This window comes from Oncorhynchus mykiss, chromosome 19 (genome assembly GCF_013265735.2).
Source record: "Oncorhynchus mykiss isolate Arlee chromosome 19, USDA_OmykA_1.1, whole genome shotgun sequence".
Taxonomy (NCBI): Eukaryota; Metazoa; Chordata; class Actinopteri; order Salmoniformes; family Salmonidae; genus Oncorhynchus; species Oncorhynchus mykiss.
The window spans coordinates 4,648,395-4,669,669 of NC_048583.1; the positions used below are offsets into that span (position 1 = coordinate 4,648,395).

General features: G+C 44.9%; 1 protein-coding gene across 3 annotated transcripts; it reads left to right on the forward strand.

The window, feature by feature from the left end:
• The first annotated feature begins 15,601 nt into the window (after positions 1–15,601).
• LOC118941421 (ubiquitin carboxyl-terminal hydrolase 37-like) lies at positions 15,602–20,053 on the forward strand. Of its 3 annotated transcripts, XR_005037635.1 has the most exons (10): positions 15,602–15,881; positions 16,161–16,292; positions 16,915–17,047; positions 17,157–17,293; positions 17,470–17,569; positions 17,699–17,778; positions 17,973–18,223; positions 18,669–18,750; positions 19,585–19,720; positions 19,790–20,053. XR_005037635.1 is itself a non-coding variant. In XM_036953998.1 (9 exons), exons 1-9 carry the CDS (start codon positions 15,748–15,750, stop codon positions 19,595–19,597), a joined length of 1,062 nt encoding a protein of 353 aa, XP_036809893.1. In that variant the 5' UTR covers positions 15,602–15,747; the 3' UTR covers positions 19,598–20,053. The 3 variants fall into 3 exon arrangements, 2 of the variants coding, with proteins under 2 accessions (XP_036809893.1, XP_036809892.1); XM_036953998.1 differs by having other exon boundaries at positions 19,585–20,053; XM_036953997.1 differs by lacking the exon at positions 19,585–19,720.
• Positions 20,054–21,275: the final 1,222 nt, after the last annotated feature.

Sequence of the window (21,275 nt, forward strand, 5' to 3'; positions counted from 1 at the left end):
TTGAATATATACTACATGATATGACTCACACCAGTCTTAGTTTAATAATATACTACATGATAATACTCCCACCAGCCTAAGTCTGTTAAAATAATACATGACATGACTCATACCAGTCTTAGTTCAATAATATACTACATGATATGACTCCCACCAGCCTTAGTTTGATAATTTAATACATTATATGACTCTATATCATATTACATACATACATACCTACATGAACTATTATACAACTCTACAGCTCTACTCTATTCCACAGGAGGAGAGAAAGCATCACACAAATCATTAGATACAGGGACAGAGTCAAAGGTGGCCCTCTGGTGGACGTAGTACTAACTACAGGTACAACTGTAGTGTTGGTGACAGAGACCAGGGTGGATGTAGTACTAACTACAGGTACAGCTGTAGTGTTGGTGACAGAGACCTGGGTGGATGTAGTACTAACTACAGGTACAGCTGTAGTGTTGGTGACAGAGACCTGGGTGGATGTAGTACTAACTACAGGTACAGCTGTAGTGTTGGTGACTGAGACCTGGGTGGATGTAGTATTAACTACAGGTACAGCTGTAGTGTTGGTGACAGAGACCTGGGTGGATGTAGTACTAACTACAGGTACAGCTGTAGTGTTGGTGACTGAGACCTGGGTGGATGTAGTACTAACTACAGGTACAGCTGTAGTGTTGGTGACAGAGACCTGGGTGGATGTAGTACTAACTACAGGTACAGCTGTAGTGTTGGTGACAGAGACCTGGGTGGATGTAGTACTAACTACAGGTGCAGCTGTAGTGTTGGTGACAGAGACCTGGGTGGATGTAGTACTAACTACAGGTACAGCTGTAGTGTTGGTGACAGAGACCTGGGTGGATGTAGTACTAACTACAGGTACAGCTGTAGTGTTGGTGACAGAGACCTGGGTGGATGTAGTACTAACTACAGGTACAGCTGTAGTGTTGGTGACAGAGACCTGGGTGGATGTAGTACTAACTACAGGTACAGCTGTAGTGTTGGTAACAGAAACCTGGGTGGATGTAGTACTAACTACAGGTACAGCTGTAGTGTTGGTGACAGAGACCTGGGTGGATGTAGTACTAACTGCAAGCCCAGACACACACCCACGTTGCCTGACCTGTCCACTACCAACAGCTCTACCTACTTTGAACAGCAGGTGAAGCTGTAGTCCAACTTGGTCACATTCTTGGACCTGGGGCCCACTGCCCCAGAAGTGTTGAGGGTCCCATTGCCCTGGTATAGGCTGATGCAGATGATTCTTGTCCCACTGACACAGTCGGGGAGGTAGGCAGAGAGCTGCCAGTTTTAGGAGCTGCATGTTTTTTTATTTTTTTATTTATTTACATTTTTAGCCCTTTTTCTTTTTTCTCCCCAATTTTTTTCGTGGTATCCAATTGTTGTAGTAGCTACTATCTTGTCTTATCGCTACAACTCCCGTACGGGCTCGGGAGAGACGAAGGTTGAATGTCATGCGTCCTCCGATACACAACCCAACCAGCCGCACTGCTTCTTAACACAGCCCGCATCCAACCCGGAAGCCAGCCGCACCAATGTGTCGGAGGCTACACCGTGCACCTGGCAACCTTGGTTAGCGTGCACTGCATCCGGTTTACACAGCCCAACATCACATGCTCACTAGCGCTCAGTGGGTACAGGGAGCAGCACAAGGCTCTCCAGAGGGTGGTACGGTCTGCCCAACATCACATGCTCACTAGCGCTCAGTGGGTACAGGGAGCAGCGCGAGGCTCTCCAGAGGGTGGTACGGTCTGCCCAACGCATTTACCGGGGGCACACTGCACAGCATTTGACATCTGGTAAATATGTGTATGTGACCAATACAATTTGATTTGATTTGAGCAGCAACGAGATCATTACGTCATCCAAAAACATGGCAGTCATTGAGTGACTGTAAAAAGTACAAAACTCGGCCTCAGCAACAACTATTTGAGATTACAATGAATTGTTTTGTGCACAAAGGTTCTGACTAAAGTGTCTTATTAGGAATTTTCTAATCTGACTTTCCTATGTGGCTGTGTACGGAAAATCTATTTCTGGGTCGAGTATCTGATAAACTGCAGTACCGAAACAAAACTGTAGGAGCATTCAAAACCGTGCTTCTAGACCAGAATCCTGGCCCTTTGGAGGAGACTCCTGGTAGCCCACACTGGAGAGTGGTAAAATCTGTCACCTGGAGGGAGGAAGGAAGTTAAGAAGGGGAGGAAGAGGGAGAGGGTATAGACAATGCGAGAGAGCAAGAGAGCTTAGTCAGATAACTGATGCAGCTGATAACAACTGGTAGCTAACAGCAACCAATTCCTTTCAAATCAGTGGCTGTGAGGGAGAGAGGATATGAAAAAAGGAGGGCATTTTAGTGTTTTGAAACAAGACCCTTACTTTGCTGAAAACGGACAGGGTTACAGTACATCCGTTCCTGACGGGGTGCTGGCGGGCGCCGTGAGGCTCACCGTACTGTTGGCTGCACCGCCCTCAGTCACCATGGAGATGTTGGCAGGGAAGGAAGAAGTGAATCTGGAATTGTTGGTGGCTCGGGCGGTAAAGGTTCCTCCGGTTCTGTTGGCCGTTTCTGCAGTGAAGCGTACTGAAATGGTGGAAAACAAAATGGACAAAACAGGGTGTACACAAATGAGGGGTTAGGTAATAGTAGTATTGATAAATGAGGCCTCAAAGCTCTGTTGGTACAGTCCGATCTGCTGTCTCTCCAGTTTTTAGTCTTGGTCGAGATGTAGAACCAACCTTCAAAATCATCTCTCTTCCTCTGTAGCTGGTCTCTCTCTATAGTTAAGTTGTTGTAACTTGTCTGTAGCTGGTCTCTCTCTTTAGTCAGGGTGTTGTAACTGATCTGTAGCTTGTCTCTCTTCTCAGTTAGGTTGTTGTAACTGGTCTGTAGCCGGTCTCTCTCTTCAGTCAGGTTGTCTTAGATTGTCTGTAGTTGGTCTCGTTCCTCAGTAAGGGTGTTGTAACTGTCACATAGCTGACAGATGTGTCATAGTGCCGATCTCACCGTTCCCCCCAGGGCCTCTGCACTGATGTAGATATCCACAATCCTTTTCTCCATATCACCTCTGTCAAACCACATTGGTCAAAATCTGGCTTGGTATAGATGGCCTCAGAAATGTTCAACAATGTTGCCTTAACTATAGGGAAGTATCAAAATGATGAAATGGTAGTTGTGGCTATCCTAATACATAAAATAGAACAAGTTTACTTACTTGTTTGCATGTGTGAGTGTAAGAGATTGTTACAGTGGTATTTGTTAAACCATTTTCTGCAGAACAATATAAATCATTCCATGTCTCTACATGGTCATCTTGTCCAGAGTATATCTCAACACAGTCCTCCTGCCCAGGGAATGGGACTTGCTAGTTGTGATGATGGACAGGACACTATCATACCAGGAAGATATAGATCATAGAGGGGAAGTGGAGAACAAAGACTAGCTGGTAACATATATTAAATATCATATGTAACAGTCCCAAGATAATTCAGGGAGTTTCCAGAACTCCTCCTTCCTTTCACCTTTCTGCTGATTTGGACCCTCTGTTTACTCCCAAATATACATCAACATGTTCAGGAGGTCCAGAACTACAAACATGGGTCATTATAATGTCCATACAATAGATTTTACACCACAAGATTACACCAAGTGGTTATTGAGGGTGGGTATGCTTAACCAGTGAGGATCAACCTGATTGGTTGAGGAGTTTTTTAGTGACAGCTGGTTGAACCACTGAAAATATTCACTTCCCTTTATATGGGACCCATATAAGGTAACAACAGTCAAATATGAGCATTTGATATTGTGCTTATTTGTAACTTGACAACAAAGACTGACTGTCAAATATTATTAAGTACCATTGTTTGATATCTCTACTACACTCATTGATTGGTGATACAGTCACCTCCTATACAGTGTATGTAATGGTGGTTTGGTACTGTAGAGAATGTCATCACCAGGCCTAAAGTGGAGCATGTAAATATCTGTAGAATATATTTTAATTGAATATTATGTAAATGCACAAAGTCAAATGTACTGAATTCATGTTGAACTACAAACACATACAACAATATGTGTATGCATGTGTGTATGTGCATGTGTGAGTGTGTGTGAGAGAAAGACAGAGAGAGAGAATGAAGGAGGAAGTTGTGTACATTGAAGGCTGCTGTATGTGTTTGCCATCACCATTATCAGGCTGATGTGAAGACCAGTACCTACAGGGCTAAAAACAGTCAGATATCATGGTTAATACCAGTACCTACAGAGTTAAAAACAGTCAGATATCATGGTTAATACCAGTACCTACAGGGTTAAAAACAGTCAGATATCATGGTTAATACCAGTACCTACAGGGTTAAAAACAGTCAGATTTCATGGTTAATAGCAGTACCTACAGGGTTAAAAACAGTCAGATATCATGGTAATGGTGAGAGAAAGACAGATAATGGTGAGAGAAAGACAGAGAGAGAGAATGAACCAGTACCAGTACCTACAGAGTTAAAACAGTCAGATATCATGGTTAATACCAGCACCTACAGGGTTAAAAACTATAAGACATCACAGTTACAACATCACAATCCTAAATAATATACAGACATGTTTCATCTTACAGTAACTTTGTTGATTGCTGCCATCAGTGACTGTATAGAACATTTTGAATGGAGCCTTATTGACAGATTAGTTATCATCTCTCACCTTGTGGTCAGTGGGGTGCCGTCCACCCATTTCCAGGTCCCCTCAATAACAGAGTCAGTCAGACCAATCCAGACCCTCTTCTTGAGGTTGAAGAGAAATGTCTGTTGTTGAGAAAGATAAATATATACAGTAAATATATTTATCCACAGTATATGCATGATCATATCTCTCTCTCTCTCTCTCTCTCTCTCTCTCTCTCTCTCTCTCTCTCTATCTATCTAATCACCAGGTCTGCTCTCCTTCCAGGTTTTATTCTCAGTAGATAGGAAGTACCAACTGGATTTTAATTTCTGCCAGCCTTCAGGACAGGTTTGTTCTTCAAGATGAAAACATGAATTTCCTTCAACTTATCACGCTGGATACTTACTTAGTTAAAAATACAGACACACGATAAAGTGTGTGGGATTTATGAAAATGTATGACTGTAGGTTTACTCACTGAGATTGGTAAGCCTCCCACTAAGAAAATCTCTCTGTCTGTAGCTGGTCTCTAACTTTAATCAGGTTGTTGTAACTGGTCTGTAGCTGGTCTCTCTCTTTAGTCAGAAGGCTGTTGCTGTCCTGTAGCTGGTCTCTCTCTTCAGTCAGGGTGTTGTAACTGGTCTGTAGCTGGTCTATCTGTGTTGACTTGTGATGATCAATGGCTCCATCTGTAAAAGGGAAAAGTTCATCAAACATGTAACTAAAACACCATTAATGAGTAAGTATGATTAAGTAGGCTCCTTAATTCTCAGTGACAACATACTAAACTTACAGTAGACAGACAGGCCTATGATCCCAGCCAGTAGGAGAACACACAGCAACCCCAGACACACTGCAGCAACTCCAGAGGGTCTCTTCCACCACTGAACATGTACTGAATCACAAATGATTAAAGATCTTTGGTAATGTGTTTTACTGTATCATCCAGGATTGAGACAAATAAAGGTATGATGCTACAGGTTACTCTCACCTATTTAATGTGTGTGTGCGTGTGCGTATGTGAGTGTGGTCAAATACAGTAACTTATTCTTCTAACCTCAACTCTAATATACATCTGTAGCTGTGTCTTCTCCATGGACTGTCCTGCGTCTGTGTGACTTACAGTGGTTCCTCAATTAAACGTTTTGAGATTATGCCGCAGGATTTAGAGGTCATTTGTGGTTTAGTATGTTACCTTGAGTCACTGCTTCATTGCTCCAGACCACCACAAGGGGGAGTCAGAGGACTGATTATGCTTCTGGGTCCCAAGGTCTAATGTGTCTCTACCTGAATTAATGCTGTCAATGAATGGGTGGTATAAACAAATATAAACTCATAATTGTGCATTCAAAATTGGATTTCAATGAACTGAATGATGAGGATGAAGAAGGTGATTGAATGTAAAACAATAGTGTCGGAATTGCTATTTCTCTGTCCTGCACAAACTTCCGAAAAAGACCCCTATTTTTTTGTTTCCACTTGGTCAGACGAAGCTGTAACTGGACAGTAGCAGTAACTGAAACTGTAGTTAGATTAGGTTTTTATTCTAAGACAAATGAAAATGTTAAATTATATTCTTAACATATATATGTGTAGGCATACTGTTTAATACAATCGATACTTGTGTACTAAAAACATGAATGTGTTTTTACAGAGCAAACAACCATGCAGACAACCATCCGTGGAGATCGGTGGACAAAGAGCTGGACAACGGGCCACACCGATAAAACACATGGTTCCCGTGAAAGAGATTGGTTTTGCTACATTCTTAAAATGTGTTTCTGTTCGCAGCATTTGTGTGTTGGAGTCACTTTTAATTCTTAATTGATCTACCATTTCTATCATAGGACACCACAATCGATGGGGACGCAGAGCAGTACCATATTTCTCATCTGATGAAGGTGCACGTGAATCAGTATCACCCATTATTTGCAGAGACAGATACTTGTATATTTTATTTAACTCGGCAAGTCATTTAAGAACAAATTCTTATTTACAATGATGTCCTAGGAACAGTGGGTTAACTGCCTTATTCAGGGGCACAACAACAGATTTTTACCTTGTCAGCTCAGGGATTTCATTCAACAACCTTCCGGTTACTGGCCCAACGCTCTAACCACTAGACTACATGCCACCCCAACTGGGATGGATCCCGAGGCAAATGTGGCTGACCAGTGAACCTCCAGGTGTTCATCCTTAATACTGTGACCAAGACTGATGCATCCCGAAAAAACATTAAAGACAGAGTTAATGAGTACTTGAGATCACTGAGAAAGTCTTGACATGGCCTGCTCTCCCTTATGTAAGGAATGAAGCATCTTTGCCATGTTTACTATGTACTGTGGGCTATGTTTACTTTGTACTGTGGGCTATGTTTACTATGTACTGTGGGCTATGTTTACTTTGTACTGTGGGCTATGTTTACTATGTACTGTGGGCTATGTTTACTATGTACTGTGGACTATGTACTGTGGGCTATGTTTACTATGTACTGTGGGCTATGTTTGCTATGTACTGTGGGCTATGTTTACTATGTACTGTGGGCTATGTTTACTATGAACTGTGGGCTATGTTTACTTTGTACTGTGGGCTATGTTTACTATGTACTGTGGGCTATGTTTACTTGTCAGACTGCACAGTAGCTTATTAAACGTGTGCATTTTGAAATAGTAAAAAATAAAATAATAATCAATAACATGTTTCTACCACGGTGTGTTTCTGGTTGATGGCCAATATTAAGTACAGTCAAATGCATTTGTGAATTAAATCACTTTATTGTTTAATTAATTAAGGCTCCTTTCTATTTTATGTGCTGGAGTTATTTTAAGAATAAAGTAGGCTAATGAAGGCAACAAATTGTTGCTTACTGAAACTCCCAATGTCATCCAATTGTTACAATAGGATTTGAAGCAAAAGCCTACCTGTGTATGGTCAACTATTTCAGCACCGTTTTGTGCTGCTCTGAGAAAAGCAAGACAACTTAATAAACATATACATTTTTAAAAAGTCATTCAAAAATATATTTATATTGTACAACTGTAGATGTTGCAGGCAGTCAGAGATGAGTCCTATTGTAAAGTGTAGCCTAAAGGCCTAAATGGGCAAACTTCAATGTATTCAATGCTTAAGTACTATAAAACCAGATTTGCCCAACCCCTACAAATATATGAATGTATTATTATCCCTGCATTATCATTGTATAAAAGCCCATTAGATATGAATTTAGAATCCTCTAAATGTAATTAGATCTACTATTGTAATTTGTTGATCTGAATTGATCTGCAAGTATTTTCATTTTGAGTTTCCGGTAAACTCTTTGTTTCCTTTCATGTGTCCAACCAATTATTATTGGTATTATTCACCATGGCAACCAGTGAAATGTATTTCTGAGTTAGGTTGGCTTGTTTTCAGAATTCACAACGAAATGCCTCCAGCTGTCCATCACCACTGTAAATATAAAGAGTGGTTATAGAGGGTGAGCGTGTATGTGTGTGTTTGTGTTACGGTGCGTGAATGAGGACCCAAAAGCGAATTAACGTAAACAGAGCTTCTTTAATAAGAAAACAAACGTAGGCTCAGATGGACCGGCAGGTTCCGACAGGACAGGACAAGGTTGCAGCAAACATGACGATAGTCTGGTTCAGGCATGAACAACACAAACAAGAATCCGACAAGGACAGGAACAAAAACAGAGAGAGATATAGAGGACTAATCAGAGGGAAAAAGGGAACAGGTGGGAAAAGGGGTGACGAGGTAGTTAGGAGGAGACAAGGAACAGCTGGGGGAAAGAGGGGGAGAAAAGGTAACCTAAAACGACCAGCAGGGGGAGACAGGGTGAAGAGAAAGGACAGAAACAAGACACAACATGACAATACATGACAGTACCCCCCCACTCACCGAGGAGGAAACCTGGCGGCAACGGAGGAAATCCTCGATCAGCGCACGGTCCAGCACGTCCCGAGAGGGAACCCAACTCCTCTCCTCAGGACCGTACCCCTCCCAATCTACTAGGTACTGATGACCACGGCCCCGAGGACGCATGTCCAAAATCCTACGGACCCTGTAGATGGGTGCGCCCTCGACAAGGATGGGGGGGGGGGGGGGGAAGACGAGCGGGGGCGCGAAGAACGGGCTTGATACAGGAGACATGGAAGACCGGGTGGACGCGACGAAGGTATCGCGGAAGAAGAAGTCCAACTGCGACAGGATTAATGACCTGAGAAATACGGAACGGACCAATGAACCGCGGGGTCAACTTGCGAGAAGCCGTCTTAAGGGGAAGGTTCTGAGTGGAGAGCCAAACTCTCTGACCGCGACAATATCTAGGACTCTTAGTTCTACGCTTATTAGCAGCCCTCACAGTCTGCGCCCTATAACGGCAAAGTGCAGACCTGACCCTCTTCCAGGTGCGCTCGCAACGTTGGACAAAAGCCTGAGCGGAGGGGACGCTGGACTCGGCGAACTGAGATGAGAACAGCAGAGGCTGGTACCCGAGGCTACTCTGAAAAGGAGATAGCCCGGTCGCAGACGAAGGAAGCGAGTTGTGGGCGTATTCTGCCCAGGGGAGCTGTTCTGACCAAGACGCAGGGTTGCGAAAAGAAAGACTGCGTAAGATGCGACCAATAGTCTGATTGGCCCGTTCTGCTTGACCGTTAGACTGGGGGTGAAAGCCGGAAGAGAGACTGACGGAAGCACCAATCAAACGGCAAAACTCCCTCCAAAATTGAGACGTGAATTGCGGACCTCTGTCCGAAACGACGTCTGACGGAAGGCCATGAATTCTGAAAACATTCTCGATGATGATTTGTGCCGTCTCTTTAGCAGAAGGAAGCTTAGCAAGGGGAATAAAATGAGCCGCCTTAGAGAACCTGTCGACAACCGTAAGAATAACAGTCTTCCCCGCTGACGAAGGCAGTCCGGTGACAAAATCTAAGGCGATGTGAGACCACGGTCGAGAGGGAATGGGAAGCGGCCTGAGACGGCCGGCAGGAGGGGAGTTACCGGACTTAGTCTGCGCGCAGACCGAACAAGCAGCCACGAAGCGACGCGTGTCATGCTCCCGGGTGGGCCACCAAAAACGCTGGCGAATGGAAGCAAGCGTACCCCGAACGCCAGGGTGGCCGGCTAACTTGGCAGAGTGAGCCCACTGAAGAACGGCCAGACGAGTAGGAACGGGAACGAAAAGAAGGTTCCTAGGACAAGCGCGCGGCGACGGAGTTTGAGTGAGTGCTTGCTTTACCTGCCTCTCAATTCCCCAGACAGTCAACCCGACAACACGCCCCTCAGGGAGAATCCCCTCGGGGTCAGTGGAGGCTACTGAAGAACTGAAGAGACGAGATAAAGCATCAGGCTTGGTGTTCTTAGAGCCCGGACGATAAGAAATCACGAACTCGAAACGAGCGAAAAACAGCGCCCAGCGCGCCTGACGCGCATTAAGTCGTTTGGCAGAACGGATGTACTCAAGGTTCCTATGGTCAGTCCAAACGACAAAAGGAACGGTCGCCCCCTCCAACCACTGTCGCCATTCGCCTAGGGCTAAGCGGATGGCGAGCAGTTCGCGGTTTCCCACATCATAGTTACGTTCCGACGGCGACAGGCGATGAGAAAAATACGCGCAAGGGTGGACCTTGTCGTCAGAGAGGGAGCGCTGAGAAAGAATGGCTCCCACGCCCACCTCTGACGCGTCAACCTCGACAACGAACTGTCTAGTGACGTCAGGTGTAACAAGGATAGGTGCGGATGTAAAACGATTCTTGAGGAGATCAAAAGCTCCCTGGGCGGAAACGGACCACTTAAAGCACGTCTTGACAGAAGTAAGGGCTGTGAGAGGGGCTGCCACCTGACCGAAATTACGGATGAAACGACGATAGAAGTTCGCGAAGCCGAGAAAGCGCTGCAGCTCGACGCGTGACCTAGGGACGGGCCAATCAATGACAGCTTGGACCTTAGCGGGATCCATCTTAATGCCTTCAGCGGAAATAACAGAACCGAGAAATGTGACGGAGGAGGCATGAAAAGAGCACTTCTCAGCCTTCACAAAAAGACAATTCTCTAAAAGGCGCTGGAGGACACGTCGAACGTGCTGAACATGAATCTGGAGTGACGGTGAAAAAATCAGGATATCGTCAAGGTAAACGAAAACAAAGATGTTCAGCATGTCTCTCAGGACATCATTGACTAATGCCTGAAAGACAGCTGGAGCGTTAGCGAGGCCGAAAGGAAGAACCCGGTATTCAAAGTGCCCTAACGGAGTGTTAAACGCCGTCTTCCACTCGTCCCCCTCCCTGATACGCACGAGATGGTAAGCGTTACGAAGGTCCAACTTAGTGAAAAACCTGGCTCCCTGCAGGATCTCGAAGGCTGAAGACATAAGAGGAAGCGGATAACGATTCTTCACTGTTATGTCATTCAGCCCTCGATAATCTATGCAGGGGCGCAGGGACCCGTCCTTCTTCTTAACAAAAAAAAACCCCGCTCCGGCGGGAGAGGAGGAGGGGACTATGGTACCGGCGGCAAGAGCTACAGACAAATAATCTTCGAGAGCCTTACGTTCGGGAGCCGACAGAGAGTATAGTCTACCCCGGGGGGGAGTGGTTCCCGGAAGGAGATCAATACTACAATCATACGACCGGTGTGGAGGAAGAGAGGTGGCCCTGGACCGACTGAACACCGTGCGCAGATCGTGATATTCCTCCGGCACCCCTGTCAAATCACCAGGCTCCTCCTGTGAAGAAGAGACAGAGGAAACAGGAGGGATAGCAGACATTAAACATTTCACATGACAAGAGACGTTCCAGGAGAGGATAGAATTACTAGACCAATTAATGGAAGGATTATGACAAACTAGCCAGGGATGGCCCAAAACAACAGGTGTAAAAGGTGAACGAAAAATTAAAAAAGAAATGGTTTCGCTATGATTACCAGAAACAGTGAGGGTTAAAGGTAGCGTCTCACGCTGAATCCTGGGGAGAGGACTACCATCCAGGGCGAACAAGGCCGTGGACTCCCTTAACTGTCTGAGAGGAATGTCATGTTCCCGAGCCCAGGTCTCGTCCATAAAACAGCCCTCCGCCCCAGAGTCTATTAAGGCACTGCAGGAAGCTGACGAACCGGTCCAGCGTAGATGGACCGACAAGGTAGTGCAGGATCTTGAAGGAGAGACAGGAGTAGTAGCGCTCACCAGTAGCCCTCCGCTTACTGATGAGCTCTGGCTTTTACTGGACATGAAGTGACAAAATGACCAGCAGAACCGCAATAGAGACAGAGGCGGTTGGTGATTCTCCGTTCCCTCTCCTTAGTCGAGATGCGGATACCTCCCAGCTGCATAGGCTCAGCACCCGAGCCGGCAGAGGAAGATGGTAGTGATGCGGAGAGGGGGGCAACGGAGAACGCGAGCTCCTTTCCACGAGCTCGGTGACGAAGATCAACCCGTCGCTCAATGCGAATAGCGAGTTCAATCAAGGAATCCACGCTGGAAGGAACCTCCCGGGAGAGAATCTCATCCTTTACCTCTGCGCGGAGACCCTCCAGAAAACGAGCGAGCAAAGCCGGCTCGTTCCAGCCACTGGAGGCAGCAAGAGTGCGAAACTCAATAGAGTAGTCTGTTATGGATCGATTACCTTGACATAGGGAAGACAGGACCCTGGAAGCCTCCTCCCCAAAAACAGATCGATCAAAAACCCGTATCATCTCCTCCTTAAAGTCCTGATACTGGTTAGTACACTCAGCCCTTGCCTCCCAGATTGCCGTGCCCCACTCACGAGCCCGTCCAATAAGGAGAGATATGACGTAGGCGACACGAGCAGTGCTCCTGGAGTAAGTGTTGGGCTGGAGAGAAAACACAATATCACACTGGGTGAGGAACGCGCGGCATTCAGTGGGCTCCCCAGAGTAACACGGCGGGTTATTGATTCTGGGCTCCGGAGATTCGAAAGCCCTGGAAGTGGCCGGTGGATCGAGGTGGAGATGGTGAACCTGTTCTGTGAGGTTGGAGACTTGGGTGGCCAGGGTCTCAACGGCATGTCGAGCAGCAGACAATTCCTGCTCGTGTCTGCCTAGCATCGCTCCCTGGATCTCGACGGCTGAGTGGAGAGGATCCGAAGTCGCTGGGTCCATTCTTGGTCGGATTCTTCTGTTACGGTGCGTGAATGAGGACCCAAAAGCGAATTAACGTAAACAGAGCTTCTTTAATAAGAAAACAAACGTAGGCTCAGATGGACCGGCAGGTTCCGACAGGACAGGACAAGGTTGCAGCAAACATGACGATAGTCTGGTTCAGGCATGAACAACACAAACAAGAATCCGACAAGGACAGGAACAAAAACAGAGAGAGATATAGAGGACTAATCAGAGGGAAAAAGGGAACAGGTGGGAAAAGGGGTGACGAGGTAGTTAGGAGGAGACAAGGAACAGCTGGGGGAAAGAGGGGGAGAAAAGGTAACCTAAAACGACCAGCAGGGGGAGACAGGGTGAAGAGAAAGGACAGAAACAAGACACAACATGACAATACATGACAGTTTGTGCGAGAGAGAGTCGAAACACACACAGTAACGTGTGTAAATGAGTTCCGAGAGCAGATCTGTTATCCAACGATTAGTTTCATATTAAAAACGGTTAAATGTTTCTCAAAGATGCTCTCTGGTGGTCAAACTAGCTCTAACGAGCGTTAATGGCAACAATGTCTGACACTTAAATAATAAATAATGTGCCATAGAATTCTGCGGCAGCCCGCAAGTTTTTAAGAAAGAACCACTGGAGGAGTTGGCAAGACAGCACTAAACATACCTGGGACTCTAGCTAGTAGGAGTTGACAAGACAGCACTAAACAGACCTGGGACTCTAGCTAGTAGGAGTTGGCAAGACAGCACTAAACAGACCTGGGACTCTAGCTAGTAGGACTTGACAAGACTGCACTAAACAGACCTGGGACTCTAGCTAGTAGGAGTTGGCAAGACAGCACTAAACAGACCTGGGACTCTAGCTAGTAGGAGTTGACAAGACAGCACTAAACAGACCTGGGACTCTAGCTAGTAGGAGTTGATAAGACAGCACTAAACAGACCTGGGACTCTAGCTAGTAGGAGTTGACAAGACAGCACTAAACAGACCTGGGACTCTAGCTAGGGTTGGGTTAAGTTTAGGTAAGAATAATTGTTTAAGGGTTGGAGTGAGGTTAGAAAACAAAATTCATGCCAGTAACCTTGTGTTACGCCTTCCATTCAACACTAATTTATCACCTAGCAAGTGTATTTAACACGCACTGGGCACTGTAAGCTCTGCCCACTGACCATTGAGCTATAATTGAACCAATCACATTCATTATGTCCTTGAGACAGAGCTGCCCTCAGGGCAAGATTGAATACGGAAAACTGTCCCTAACCAATCTGGATTGTTGTTTGAGGTTTAGGCTAAATCTCTACCACCTGTTCACATTCTTTTAAACCAATCCTTTGTCCATCTGCTGGTGAATAAGAGAAAAAGCATTTAGCATTTAAATAAACCGATAACCAAACCAAAAACAACGTGGAAGCTATCAAAAAAACTATGAAGATGAAGATGAAGGCACTTAAAATGTATTTATTGTGGTCTTACATATAATGAAACAACATACAAAAAAATGAATGTAAAAAGAAACAAGAATACAATGGAGCATATTATCTACAATATTGTATGTATACTGCATAACTTTGCTCTTCAGTAAAACATATTTGTTCATTGAACAATATATTTTAAAATGTTATAGATTGGGTTGCCAGGTGGTGGTGTCATACATGACCGATGACATCACAATGGTCTTAAAGCCAATTTGAACAATGGGTTAATGAGGAAATGTATCAGTCTTCATTGGTTATCGACATGGCTTGTTTCTGCTGGTGCAAAAAGGTATGAAATCAGGTCATTTAATCAATGAACAACTACTATAATTCTGGAGTAGTATGTTTCTCTTAAACCTAGTGGGAAGAATAAAAGTAAAATTACATTCTGATTGACGAATACGTAAAAAGTGTACATGAAATGTACATGAAGTTCTGCTATTGCAAATGTCACTCAATGTAACCTGTCTATACTGTGTTATTTGAGGTTTAGGATAGATCCCTATGATTCTCCATTTAGGCCAACCTCTTCCTACTCTTATGACCCCCCTCTTCCATTGGCTGGGGATCTGGGGGGAAAGTATTTAGCACTATCACATTTTCTTGTCAACAGAAAAAACGTCAGAAAGCAAATTCAGTTGATGTGGAGCAGAAGACAAGAAAGAAGAAGGAGAGGGGCACTTCATCCCCCTCTCCAATTCCATCTGACCGTTCTGAACGGAATGGCTCCACTACCTCTGACCCCTCACCCTCTGACCAACTCTCCTCCCTCCATCCACCTCCCTCTCCTGTTAAATGTTCCTCTCAGCCTTGCTCTCCTGCTGAACAACCCTCTGTACCCCGGTCACCTGCCAAAAACCCTTCCCCAGTGAAATCCTCTCCAGTGGTGTCCCAGCCTAGTTCTCCCTCTCCTACCAACCCTCTGGACCGTCATGGAGACACCAGTCAGGAGGGCACAAAAGTCAGGTAATCCAAACATAAAGTACAGTGCCATCCTAGAGTCTCTTTGGAGAGTTGGGTTTAGTGCTACCAGACCAGGGCCAGTGTTAATCAACAGTATGAGTGCTAATCTAGGATCAAGTCTTCTCTGTCCATAATAATCTGATTCATTGATCTATGATCTAAAATGCAAAACTGGTCCTAGATCAGACTCCTACTCTGAGACACTTGGTAAACACAGTCCCAGAAAGTTATTTTCCTGAAACTGTAGTTTTAGCCTCTTCTGTCTACATCTAGTGGATAAAGAGAGTACCAACCTATTGGCCTGGTCTACTTGGTACACTGCATTTATATGGACAGCAGTACTCAGCTGTGTTTATAGTACAGTACAGTATTTAATAGAGAGACTGTGTAGAGTGATAATATCTCTGTGTTGGAGGCGTTAGACCTGTTTCTCTCCTTCCTCCAGATCTCTGTCTCTTCAGGAACACTCTAGTCCAACGCCCCAGAGACCAGTCTCAGCCACCAGAAGCATGACTCTTCCCAGGGCCAGCTCAGCCACCAGAAGCATGACTCTTCCCAGGGCCAGCTCAGCCACCAGAGGGTCAGAAGAGACCCAGGGGGCCAGAGGAGAACGGGGGGAACTGGTCAACATGGAACTTCTTGGGTAAACCACAACACACTGCAAATGCATTGAATATAAGTTCTTTATTGTTTAGAGATCAGTGTCTGATATACTATGGGGATAAGGCTTACTATCTAGCATGTCCGTTTTATTAGATATTTATAAACCCATGAATTATGTCAATCTTGGTCTAAAGGACATCCACTTCTTTGTGTTAAATATTATGTATCCCTTATCCCCTGCCATTATCATCACTTTATAGAGATGTGAAGGTTATGATTAATCTCTATGTGTGTACTGATGACTGCTTCTTCTTCACAGGTTGCCTAACATTGGCAACACTTGCTTCCTTAACGCCACCCTGCAGTGCCTCCTGGTCCTGCCTTCCTTCTCAAAGGAAATCCTGCACCAGGAACAACTCTGGAGCTCCTCCCCCTTCTCCAACCTGCTCAGGTAAGGGAAGGCTCAAAAGCAGACACTCACCCCACACACCCATTTATTGTGGTCATAAATTAAAGAAGGGACACTCTTTTCACGCCACTTCTACAGAAAGGGATTGTCGTAGCAGGTTAAGATAGCACTTTCACTAATCCTAACCCTTTTCCTAACCTTAACCACTTCATATTTTGCTGTGTATTGTATTTATGGTTTATTTTACAGTTTCTTTTTGTTTTTGCAATCTTCATAACCAAGAGGAACAACAATGACACACTGATTATGATGTAGGCATTTTGTAGGCCAATTTGGAAAGTGTAGAATGACTACATTACCCATAATGCTCATTGACTGAACATTCCACCTTACCGTGGGAAATGTGGTAGTTTTTTAAAATACTCTTGAATTGAGAGCAGTATCCAAACCAAATATCTTAGGAGAATAAACAACACATTTTTGTTGTTTGGCTTCATTGTCCGTCCTCAAAGGTGAAATTGCATCAAATCGAATGAAACATTTCTAATGATGGGGTGCCACTAGATAAAACATCTTTGTATATACTCATCTGCCTCTTCAGGCGTAAGCCAGTAGGTTGACAACATCCAGTCGGCTGCTAACTTACTCTCTGTCTCCCCTACAGGTGTCTGTCTGATGTGCACCGTTCGGGTCTACCTGACAGTGTGGCAAACCAGGCCTCAAAAGCAGACCTCATGTGGAAGGTCAAGTACTCCTTGTCGGGATACGATTTGAAGTACCTGGGGGACACGCAACAGGTAACTGAAGCACTACTCTCTTGTGTACGAGTGCTCTTCTTGCAAGGGTTAATTTTCTCTTTTTAATTTGCTTTTATCTTGATGTGTTTCTTTCTCTTCCTCATCATAGGACGCACACGAGTTACTCGTCAATATGCTGTGCCAGCTGAAGGAGGAGGGCATGATTCTGAAGACACTCGGGATGAACTATACCTGCCCTGTTTCCCAGCTGGAGTTCCAGCTTGTGTCGGTGCGCACATGTACCAGGTAAGAGATCCCATTGGTTGTAGTGTATGTAGTGAGAACATGATCTTTCTATATATATATATATGTATACAGTATATATTAATATTACAAAACACATGGCATAACAGAAACATTGTAGAGACCTGAAACAGAAACAGACTTGATGCATTTTTCTTCTCTTTGTCCTGCTTCTGAAGCTGTGGGCGCGAGTCGTCTACCAGAGAGGACTACAACCACCTCTCATTGGACATCAGCCCTGAGCGCACCTTGCTGAACAGCCTAGCACTCACTTTCAAAGTCAGCACTTAGGGCTCAGCCCTGCATGTAGAGACTAACACCCAGGGCAAGCTGCCCACTGCCTCAGAATACTCTATCTTATTATTGTAGTGGTATCATTCATTATGTAATGCTTTTGTTTCTAACCAGAGTGAACAGGTTGAATTCACATGTGAGGGCTGTAAAGGCCTCCACGCCTCAAAGGTGGAGCAGTTCCACACACTGCCTCTGTGAGTTGTCCCTTTATAACCTCTCATAGTACTAGCAGTGTTTAATGTCCTGAGCCTTTAGGAGTAGTTACCTTCCTGAGCATGTTGTAGGACTTAGAGGTGAGCACCGCCAAACAAATTTCACTCATCTGTTATTTTGTTGACTGGTTACATTGTCTGTCTGTTCATCTCTCTTCCTCTCTGTTTCTGGGCAGTGTGCTGGTTCTGCATCTGAAGAGGTTTGGAGGACCTGGGGGGTTGGAGAAGCTGGAGGCTCCTCTTTTGTTTCCTTCGGAGCTGAGGCTCTCCACCCTCTGTGGGGACATGGTGCCACACCTGCACAGTGCCAGCCCACAGGCCCTCACCAACCAGGCCCCCAGCATCCAGGGGTCCATCCCCCAGACCCTCGCCAGCCAAGTCTCCAGCCCACCTGGAGCGGCCAAAGACAGCGCCCTCTGCTGTTCAGGTAGGTCATGGCACCATAACACTATTCTTGCTCCAACACCACACAAACCACCCACTCCCAAAACGGTCCTGCTGACAGAGAAGCTGGAAGCTGCAATTTAAAATGTTTCTCAGATATCTTTAGTGATGTATGGGAGCTGTTTTAGTCCAGAGCAATTCAGACAAGTGACCACGTTTTCACAGTTCTTGATATGTATATTTGACCCCTCAGATTCAAAGGAGCAGGAACCAGGGAAAGTGTTGCTGACTGCCTCAGTGGTGAGAAGAGAGAGAGAGATAGAGAGAGTGAAACCAGTGAAAAATAAGTTATGACAGGACACTGAGATAGTTATGAAGAGTACACGATGTAGTAGACCTGTAGTAGACTAGTACTGTAGTAGACTGTAGACAGTGTGGTGGACTGTAGAGGAAATGAGAATCCTATGATCACATGTGTTTTCTTACAGAAGCAGAAGCCAGTACAGTCAGTGAATGGTTACTACCAGCTGACTGGCGTAGTCTCTCATTTGGGAGGCTCCGCAAACTCCGGTAAGTAAATACCATCAAACACACACATGCAGATGCACAATACATATGACATCAGCTGAATTCCAAATCACTCCCTTCTCCTTGGATCTCAATTTGCATGTTCACGTGTGCCTCTGCCGTATACACAAGCATCCCAAAGCTGAGGGAGTGAAAATTATCGAGGGTGAAGGCCAGGGATCATCAACTAGATTCAGCCTCGGGTCAAGTTTTTTTCTTAGCCAGATGGGAAGGGGTGTGGAACAAAATTACAAATAATTTGTAGACTGCAAATATACCGTAGGAAGGCCAAACAGATATAATATTTGACTAATTTCAAACCTTGCTTACATTTGTGTACAACCACATATATCTCTTTATTATACGTGGGAATACTTTGAAACAGATTTCCAAAATGAAAATCACTTGGAGCTGATTTGCTGGTGTTTTTACAGTCTTTTAACAATTACCTTTTATTTGGTCAGAAAACATAGGGGCCAAAAAAAAATCATCCTTGGGCCAAATTTGTCCCGCAGGCCGCCATTTGGGGAACCCTGGGGTAGGGGATAATTAGACCCTCCAACAGCCATTTCGGCCAAGCTAGCAAGGCTGCAGGCTTCAGAGTGAAGTGTCATCCCAACAAGCACTGCAATATGTTTAGAGTTTGCTCAATTTAATTCAAAAGAATGGAGAGGCATGCCTAATTATGTGCCACGTGTATCTGTTTATCTCTGATTTCAAAACTTGACACGTATCAGATAAAATACCTCCAAAATGACCTGTTTAACTGTTACAAAACACTCTATTACCCACAATAGCCTGACCATTGACCTCTAGTCTGTCTTCCTTGTTCCACAGGGCACTACATTAGTGACATATTGCATGCCAGTGGAAACTGGTTCTGCTGTAACGACAGCCAGGTGTCAATGTCCAATGTAGCCACTGTGCTGAGGACCAGAGCCCGGAGTGCCTACATGCTCTTCTATATGTTCAGGTACTGTTTACTCTCACCATCTATATTCTTGTGTTGCTATTTATGTGTACGGTTCCTTTCACCCTACAGGGCAATAGAGCGGGAGGCCCCAGCACACAGGGCCTAACAGGGCCACCAGCATCAGCCCCAGCCTAAACAGGGGCAGCACCTGGACCAGCCTCCAAACACTCAGACCTGTCTCAACAGGGGTGGTACCAGGCCCAGCCTCAAAACCCCCAGCCCAGCCTCAACCCTCACACACCTGCCTCGAAAGGGGTAGCACTTGGCCCAACATCAACAACCCCGAGCCCAGCCACAACAGGGGCAGCACTGGGCCCAACATCAACACACCCAGCCCAGCTTCAACATGGGAAGAACCAGGCCCAGTCTCAACATGGGCAGAACAAGACCTAGCCCCAACACCCTCAGACCTGCCTCAACAGGTGCAGCATTCGGCCCAACTTCAATCATGCTGCTCTTCAACACTAGCATGAACATTCTTTCAGTAGCTTATGTCATAAATACCTGCCCTTGATTTGACTACTTCACCTAATGTATAAACGTATAAAGTATACACACTAAATGTAGTACACATGTAGATGTGGTGGATAGAGAGTGTGATTATTTAGAGGATATAACATCCCTTCTATTTGGTTTGGTTTGAAATCCTCCTGTTGTGAAATACACTGTGGTGTCTAACCTCTTATTCAGCATGGTCACACCGGAAGACCTGCAATATTAATAAAGACAAGCAAATGTAAGAAAATCACATTTAAGATGATTCTGTTGACCGTTGTAACTCTTTAACTCAGGAAGATTTATGGTCTGGGATTCAGGCCGGTCCTAACAGGAAACGTGACAAAGGGAAGCAGCTGTAATGGAGCCTTCTAACACCCAATCAGGTCTGGAGGAGGAATGTCACATAAAGATTCAGAGATGCTATGAGTATCTTTTGAAGTTACTCTCCAGTTGTATCCATTTGAATAAATAAAGACATGAAAATGCTGGGCTACGGATGTGACCTTGGTTCTGTGAGTAGAGTAACGGGTCACCAAACAAGCTATGGGAACTCCTTCCCTTTATCGTGATGTGATTGAGATGCTTAATATCAACGATGTTTACAATGACGCCACACCCTTACTGTACCATTGTGACCTGTCACTATTAAAGGCGGTGTGACGTGACATACTGTCTTTTCTTATCTCACGTACACTCCCTTACGTATTTATTTGGACAGTGAAGCTATAACTTTTCATTTGGCTCTATACGCCAGCGTTTTGGATTGGAGATCAAATGTTTCATATGGGGTGACTATAGAATGTCACCTTTAATTTAATGAATGGTAAATAATGTTGAGTGAGAAAGTTACAGAGGATCATACCCCCAAGACATGCTAACCTCTCACCATTACCAATAATAGGAGAGGTTAGCATTTTATATCATACCCCCAAGACATGCTAACCTCTCACCATTACCAATAATAGGGGAGGTTAGCATTTTATATCATACCCCAAGACATGCTAACCTCTCACCATTACCAATAATAGGGGTGGTTAGCATTTTATATCATACCCCC

Coding starts and splice junctions, on each gene's coding strand:
- LOC118941421 (XM_036953997.1), top strand. CDS start 15,748: ATGACTCTTCCCAGGGCCAGCTCAGCCACCAGAAGCATGACTCTTCCC. Junction 17,294..17,469: donor TCGGTGCGCACATGTACCAG/GTAAGAGATCCC, acceptor CTGCTTCTGAAG/CTGTGGGCGCGAGTCGTCTA. Junction 18,751..19,789: donor GGGAGGCTCCGCAAACTCCG/GTAAGTAAATAC, acceptor TTCACCCTACAG/GGCAATAGAGCGGGAGGCCC.